The sequence below is a fragment of the Ylistrum balloti genome, unplaced genomic scaffold (assembly GCF_031769215.1).
Source record: "Ylistrum balloti isolate Yb309-2 unplaced genomic scaffold, AGI_CSIRO_Ybal_v1 Utg371000, whole genome shotgun sequence".
Lineage (NCBI taxonomy): Eukaryota > Metazoa > Mollusca > Bivalvia > Pectinida > Pectinidae > Ylistrum > Ylistrum balloti.
In genome coordinates, this window is record NW_026782558.1 from 690,351 (window position 1) to 698,602 (window position 8,252).

General features: G+C 33.1%; 1 protein-coding gene across 5 annotated transcripts in view; it reads right to left on the reverse strand.

Annotated features, from left to right (window-relative positions):
• LOC132559994 (sarcolemmal membrane-associated protein-like) overlaps positions 1-8,060 on the reverse strand; it is a 90,113-nt gene extending 82,053 nt beyond the window's left edge. For all 5 annotated transcript variants that reach the window (XM_060224645.1, XM_060224647.1, XM_060224646.1 and 2 more), the window contains exons 1-2: positions 8,034-8,060; positions 7,042-7,263 (exon numbers count right to left, since the gene is read on the reverse strand). In XM_060224645.1, coding sequence (XP_060080628.1) covers positions 7,042-7,233 — 192 coding nt within the window. In that variant the 5' untranslated portion in view covers positions 7,234-7,263; positions 8,034-8,060. The remainder of the gene's footprint in view (positions 1-7,041; positions 7,264-8,033) is intronic.
• Positions 8,061-8,252: the final 192 nt, after the last annotated feature.

The window sequence follows — 8,252 nt, forward strand, 5'->3', positions numbered from 1 at the left end:
ACCTTTAATGATAAGAATATTCATCAATACAGAAGCCCTGTAACTATATCCACACTAATATCATCCCCTCCGTACAGATCTGTACCCTGTAGTTTTATTCTGTTTACGAAACCAGCATTTTCTCCATTGAGTAAACAGCATGTCTGTTTTCCTCAAACAGACTACCCATTCAAGAGTAACGTCTGTAGACATCCATTACAGAACCACTTCCCACTGTTTTAGCTATCCCCAACATGCTGCCTTATCAGGTTCACCAGACATGTTAGGGCATCGATCTGAGGAATTAAACAAGTTATGGTATTTTCACTCTGTCAATTACAACAAATTCAAACTGATTAGCACATACAATAAGCCTGCTGATAAGGGATGAAACAGTAGGAAAATGTAGACATACCATATCAGTGTACATATGTAAGAGGGGAAAAAAATAAACAAGTTTGTGAGATATAAGAATTGCTGTGTCCCGATAATACAACCTGTACAAGAGATTAGATAAAAGAGCAGTTGCTGTTACTTGATACTGGAAGTAGAAACAAAAGAAAACACCATGCAACTAAAAGGAATGGATTGTGTCACCTTTTAAAAGATTCTACTTTTTCCAGTTTTTTTGGTGGAGCATGTATGCCAGCTAGTCAAAGGTTGACTTCCAAGAAAAAACAAGTTGCTATGAAAGAACACTACTGTATCATGAAAAAGCTCAAGTGATTACGATAACCCGTTTATGACTGGAGTGTCAGTGAAACTGATGAATGCTCCACGGAAAAACTTTACTGCACACTAAACTTCAATAAAGGGCAATAATTCTGTAATTAAGGGGCTTTCAAGCCTTTCCATTGGTACAGTGCACATTGTCTTAGTATGACCAATTTATTCACCTAATTTCATTATCCTAGTTCAAATGCAATAAAGTGTAAGTTACACTATGGACTTAAATTTAAACAAAGGGCAGTAACTCTCAAATTGTTGGGTTGTGGGTCCTGAATTCCGTATACTGTGCATAGATTTTGTATGAGTAATGTTTCCACCAAGTTTCATTATTCTTGCTAAAACGTGGACAAAGTTATGCTTCTGAGACAAAAGGATGGATGAACAGAGGGACAAACAAAGCAGCAACTCATCTGAAATTTTTCAAGGAGCATAAAAACGTTAACTCTAGGCTATGAATTCTGTCTCACTGTAATTAAGGGTCAATTTATTAAATCAATGTAATTGGACTTCATTGACTAAGCTACATTTCTATATTGAGGAATTTATCAAATCTGTAATGTGTTCTATTTTATTACTGTATATTTGTTACTGCACTTGTTAAGAAATCTGTCATTCATTTTGATTCTGTACATTTTTATTTACTTTCTTAAAACTTCAGATAAAATTTAAAACTGAAAAACATGAAGAACCTGAAATGTCTACCTTTTTGGTGTAAATTGTTTCAAACAAATTAATAAACTTAAATATTGCAGAAAACTTTTTACCTAAAATGCATTTTAAAGTTTTTTCTATTATCATTATTTATATAAAAGAATAGTTATCATCACAGTATTGGTTCATATTCTTCATAAGGTCACAACAGAATTAACAGAGGTACATATTTTCTACCAGGACTATATAGTATGCATCTATATGTGTAATCCAGCTACAGCACGTAACAGCATGAGTAATACTGTAAACCAATATCCATACACAGGTCACATCGGATCTAAAGGCCAATCACAATTACCATGTCATCGTGTCATTTGAATAATGCCAAAGGAACTATTTTAACAGATTAGCAAGTCATATTAGGCAAATGACAAAGCAAGTAGCTGTCAGGCATTGGAAATTTTCAATATGATCTTGCAATGTGACTGTAGCAGTTCTGTAATAAAGGTGAGATATATTGGCTGAGGGGAAGTTAACCAGAGGCATCAGATGATCAGATAGCAGTCAACAAAAAAATTTATCAAAATAATACTGTTACATTAATTTGTTAATTATAACCATCCAACACTTTTTCAGATAATCAATGGTTGATGAATGCTACCTCTTACTTAGAATATAAAAATGTTTCTCTAGTTGTGTCAGCTGAAGAATATAAGATCTCCCAACAAAAGCTCCACATTGACAACTGTGACTTGTTAACAACGAGTAAAACAGCATTGAATTACTAAACAAATCTCAACATCCTTCCAGTTGTACTAATAGCAATCTGTTTCTGGTGATAAAAACAACGGGTAACAACACCACAGGCCATTACATTGATTCTGCCTGGTCATCTTGTATTGTCCAAAAATAGCTGCAGAGAAATAATCAGCGATGTAAATGTCACCCATACTGTTCTCAGTAATTTCACTGATTTTCCTTTCAATCCTGGTCTCAAATCAATCTATATCACTTTTGTCACGATCAATTATTTAACCCATCCATCGGAGGCTTTCAGACACAATCTGCAGAACTGTTACAAACATAGAAAATCATGCTTGGAACAAAAACCAATACAAGGTAGAAATGTAGATATTTTTCATGTGGTCTACAGTAAGAGTAATTTTTGTAGAATTTTTTTCTGATGACTCCTCAGAACATTTTGTAAATTTCAACAAGTTCAGTTACAAAAAAATGAGTCCCACAGGAAAATCAAGTGTCCAGGACTTGTGCCCCAAAAATTCCTAAGAATTATATTTTTAATTTTCTATCAGTACTTTATCAAAATTATTCAGAGGTAAATAAGACATAACTACCAAATCATGGTATTTATTCAGCAATAAGCTGACAACTATTAAAACCTGCATCCAAATAACCCACCAGTAGTATAAATAAAATGCTAATAAATTCTATGACATAATTTACCCGTAATGAACTCATGACTGAATACCCTGATTTGAGACAACAGTAGAGTGGAGGCTGAGCGGGCTTATTGATGAATAAGATGACAATGGTAAACAAAATGAGCATACATGTGTGAGGTATATCACCTGTCTATAGAGGCTACATATCATTACCAATCACATTTTTATTGAGGTTATCTTCCATTACAAAATACCTGTCTATAGATGTCACTTATCATTATCAATGACCTGTCTATGAAGGTCAAAGTTCAATACCAATTATCTGTCTCTACAGGCCAGCTATCATTACCAATCAACTGTTTACTGAGGCCATGCACCTATCATAACAAATTGGCTCTCTATACAGGTCATCTATGACTATTGCTTACCTGTCTATAGAGGCCATCTGTCATTATTTATTACCTGTCTTTACAGGTCACCTATCATTACTATACACTTGTTTACAAAGATCATGTAACATAATGTTGTGATAGATGTACATATCTTAACTAACAAGCTTTCAATCCTGTTCTGTTCAGATGAAAAGTACCTAACAGAGAGATCACAGATATATAAAATATCCTCCCTACAAAGAGACAACTATCTAGAAAACTGTTGGTCTGCCACCTATCTTGATAGAATTCTCGTTTTGTGTAACATATAAATTAATATCCAATGATCTTCATAATCTCTACGTGATGCATCACACATTACATACACAGCACAGACAACTAGAGCGTAAAATTTTTCACACATCACTTACAATTAAATTATTTTGAAATTGACTGGAATAATAATTTTTAAGTTGGAAGTCACAAAAAAAAAAAAAGATGATGCTGAATCTGTGCATTTTTTATGCGAGTGCATTAAATTGGGCTTCCCCTTGTATCAGTGGGTTGTTCCACATCACTCAGTTTGCAGGCAGCCATGAGCAACTTGGCTGGTCATGACTAAGAAAAAGAATCAATTTTACACTCTCTGTGGCTATCAGTAGTCCTAAGGTCCTAATAAAGCAAAGGATCAGTTATCATAGGCCTTGTCTCCCCCTTGTGCCCTTAATGGAACTCTCATTTGGTTGACAAGATTGTTCCATTATAAACATAAAGGGCAGACATTGTACACGATATAAAGCACATTGTGATGGAATTTTCAATATCACTACACACATCAAATCAAACTCTCTTCTAACAAACACATCTCATTCAACACACAAGAAATGTATTGTCCTGTTTTCTGTTTTAAGATATTACACAATTTTTTTTTTTTCAAATATATTTTACACTTCAAAATATCCTGCTACATAAGAGAAATATGGTAAAATTAGTACAAAACAGTGATTCATCACCAAGGTTTTCATTGAAAATTAATGTTAATGAAGTAGTATTACAACTTATAAATACATAGATAATGTATATATCATGGTTTGTACATTGCATCTGGATCACTCATATCATAAATCTAATGAAAGAGGGTATCTTCAGGAAGGAGGTTTTATCAGAATAAATAGAGTATATAGCCTTAAGATCCTGATGTATAATATAAGTTAATTGACAAACTAATAGATGCCCTCTATGTACCGTAGTTATCAAACAATAAGTCAATGACTGGTGCTTGACATGTCCATCAATGGAATTGCATACCAATGCTATTTCATTGTTGTATATGTAGCAAGACTGTACTCTTACTTTATGTTCAGAGCGTTGTAGGACAAATATGGCAATCACTTCATCATCTTCCAACCAGTTACTTATACATATACAAAAATAAACTTTCAGTCTCAGGCATGTTGACCAATCTCATTTAAATTGTTTGTGTATTCAGGTCAGGATAAACAGGTTGATCCATCATGGCTATGTATTTAGTGAGATCTAACTGGAATAGCTAACACCCACCTACGTACACCTGGTGGAATATCATCAGCATTAGTTCTACCTGGATGGCTATCCTCACAAATGACCATTTGAAAATCAAAATAACATTACACAGAACAGATTCCAGATTCCTACCTCTTCCTTCAACTGACCACCTCACAAAACATAACCACCACAAAAACTATTATTATAAATGACCACTTTACCAAGTGTAACTCTAACAAAGTGTCACAAACACACAAACTAAATAGACAGTGCACAAATATTTCATAAGTGAAATGACCATGCCAATTACTTCACATAAGGTAACTGACCATCTCACATAAGTTAACCAGCTCCAAAAAAAGACTGTGTCCAGACTTTCTCCGTTCACCTAATTCCTTTTAAATTATATTAGTATATTTATATGACAATAAGCCTATGTTTGGTTATAAGCCCATCCATATAACTGCTCTTCACATAAATTGCAAACCAATGCTATCTTATTGTTCTATGATAGTTCATCCTCTCTCTTAGTGTCAAAAGTAAAGTGTTAGCCATTTGTGCTTCATGCAATAAAGTTCTGTTTAAATGTTCTATATAACTAAGTTAAGGAATGGTTTATCACAATTACAGGTTTTCTGTGCAGTATCAGCCATTGAAAGCTATCACAGCAACAATCATAATACAAAAACAATACAGCCAATATCATCCTTGTATGACGAAACTTAGAATTCAAATGTAAATTCCATTATCATTCCTTGTTTTCTTGTGACTTTTAATTGATTTATAAACCATTTACAGCTCATGTTTTAACAGTGATTTTTGGGGCTCAATTATCTCATGCTTTTTCTGTGGGACTCACTTAAAATTTTGAAAATATGTTTTTATCGCTTTGTAACTGGACTCATCAAAATTTTGGAAATTAGGCTCTGGACTAGCCAGAAAAAATCTACAATAATTACTACATACAGAAAAGTCAAAAGGGGCTAAAAGTTTAACCTACTCATCTGCTTATTTGTCCTATCAGGGGTACAATATAAACTTTGACTAAAAGAAGCAGGAAAGCTTTTTGGCTGTTGCTGGACAAAGAAATATTTTTCATTGACTTTTTTAATGAACAGTAACAGACATTGATGGGCTAATTGCTGAGCATGGACTTATTGTCAGATAAATATAGTTATTAAAGAACAAAAACATTCTGAGTTAAAGTAAAAAACATTGAAACAAATACTACACACAGGTTAAAGGTCATATCTGATAAAGTATTCAAGTGGCAATGATACATAGTAAATGTAGCAAGCAAAGTATGTATGTACATGTAAACATTATGTTCCTCGTGTGTTATCTTGCTTGTTTATCAATTTAAACATTTAAACAAGGACATGAAGAAAGAGTTACAATTAACTTATTAAGTCATCTAATATATAATACTTCCTGTTCACAAGGAAAACACAGTTCAGGTCTGTCAATGTATGTGGTCAACTCATATAATGATATGCAAAATATATAGGTCCGAAGGAAAAATATGTTTCAATGGAAGAAAAGTAATCAGTATAGAAATAGTGAAAGTCATGGCATAAAAACATTAATGTTATCACGCATTAGTTCTTAATTATTCTGTTCTGATTTATCAACAGTGTCTTGAATGCCTTTTGTTTCAAACTAACTAATAAATCATTATGCCTGTATAATAATCCAATTCCACCAGATGACTGAATCAATGCATTGTTAACTTCTTCTAGATGAATGTAGTTACAGTTGAACAGCAACATTATCAACTCATTTGTTTACTTCTGATGTTTTTAACCTATTTTTTTAGGATCTTTTTCAGACCAGTCCAGAGCAGCCTTTTTTATTTCATTTAAAAATGTTTTTTAGTAGTTATTTTATTTTTTAATATCAAAATATAGAGCATATTTCTAGAGAACTTCAAGATTCCAGGATATATGTATAAATGATCAATTAAGTAATAACAACAGATAAAAGGGCAGAGTGCCTCGAAAATTTGACAATTCACGTGTTCGTATAAATGGTGTCAATACTAACTGATCTGAAGATTTGATATGAATGCAATTATGCTTTACTAATTAGAAGTATTTCTGCCAGTTTTATCATTTTCTATGTATATACCCGACACCGAGAATTTAAACTTTCTAATAAATTTATATATATACAGATCAGCTTTGTATTTGTTTTATGCATATGATGTAATTTATGTAACATTTGTGTCTTGATAAAGGGGTAGGATACCTCGAAAATTTGACAATTCGCTTGTCCGTACTATTGCTATGACTTCATTGATCATATATATATATCAGTTTATGTATAAAGTAAATATCGTGTTTGAAAACCACATTTACTAAATGATGTAAGAAATCAATACATACCGTGCCGTTTTCATACCACAGCATAGCATGGTTCCTGGATAAAACTTTACAATCAAAGATTCCATTGTTGGATGCTGGTCGTGCTCGAGCCACTGACCGGCCAATTTTAGCCGGTTCTATCAAGGATATGTGCCTTTCTTGGAATGGATGCGAGCTTGGTTGGCAGGTCAAAATAGCCACCCCTGCAGCCATGGCTATATCTGGTCAATTATCCGACTTATCCTAAAACAAATGATATTACTTCATTAATAATCTCTGAACTGTGCTTGCTATCTATATCAATTAGCAACTCATAATAATTTTACAAATTTAGGCATATTTAGAATTACAGTTGGCTCTGCATGTTCACTGATTATGTTCATCTAGACCTGATTGCGTCTGCTGTCTCATTTCTGGATAACTGTAAAATGTTCTCAGCCGACAACAGTGTTTTTTCACTATATTATATGTCAAGAACACTCCCGAATTAACTTGTACATTTGACTTGCCAGAATGGTAAACAAATCTATTTTTAAAAAATATTGATGATATGCATCAAACGCAAGAATGAATTCGTGCTGTTTACATACGGTGTATTGGAGAGTTGTGTTTGTTAATAATCTTTATCCATGTAAACATATTCAAGAAGACAACTATGACCCGATAGGAATGTGTGTTGGTGTATTCTGGACATTTTTCACCGATGGTTTTCGAACTACCATATCACCTTTAAAACACTTTCTTTGAAGTTTACAATGTGGTAATATGTCATAAAGGCCTTCAACTGTCAAACAAGCAAACAAAAAAATATTACTTATATCTCTAACCCAACGTTTCGGAACCAGGAACTTCCGATGTTATGATACCCAAAAACAGTAAAAGATAGCATTGGCAAATGAACATAATCGCTTAAATTACACATTAATTAGCCACGATGAATCAGAATAACGTCAATTGTGCTGAAATGTATAATTAGGTGACTGCAAAAGTGCATTACTTAATAGTTTTCTCACCATTCATTTTGCCTCGGCGAACGGGTGCTTCAGGAGACAGCCATATTGAATTTTTCCAACATAATCTCTAAACCGAAATCCCGAAAGTAATACAAAATCATGATCTGACAGACTGAACTCCGTTTCTAAAAATACTATCTTATATATCGTTTTTATTTTATGTCTAAATAATATGCTTTCAATATATTTTCAATGTTGTTTTCATCGAATTTGTTATTA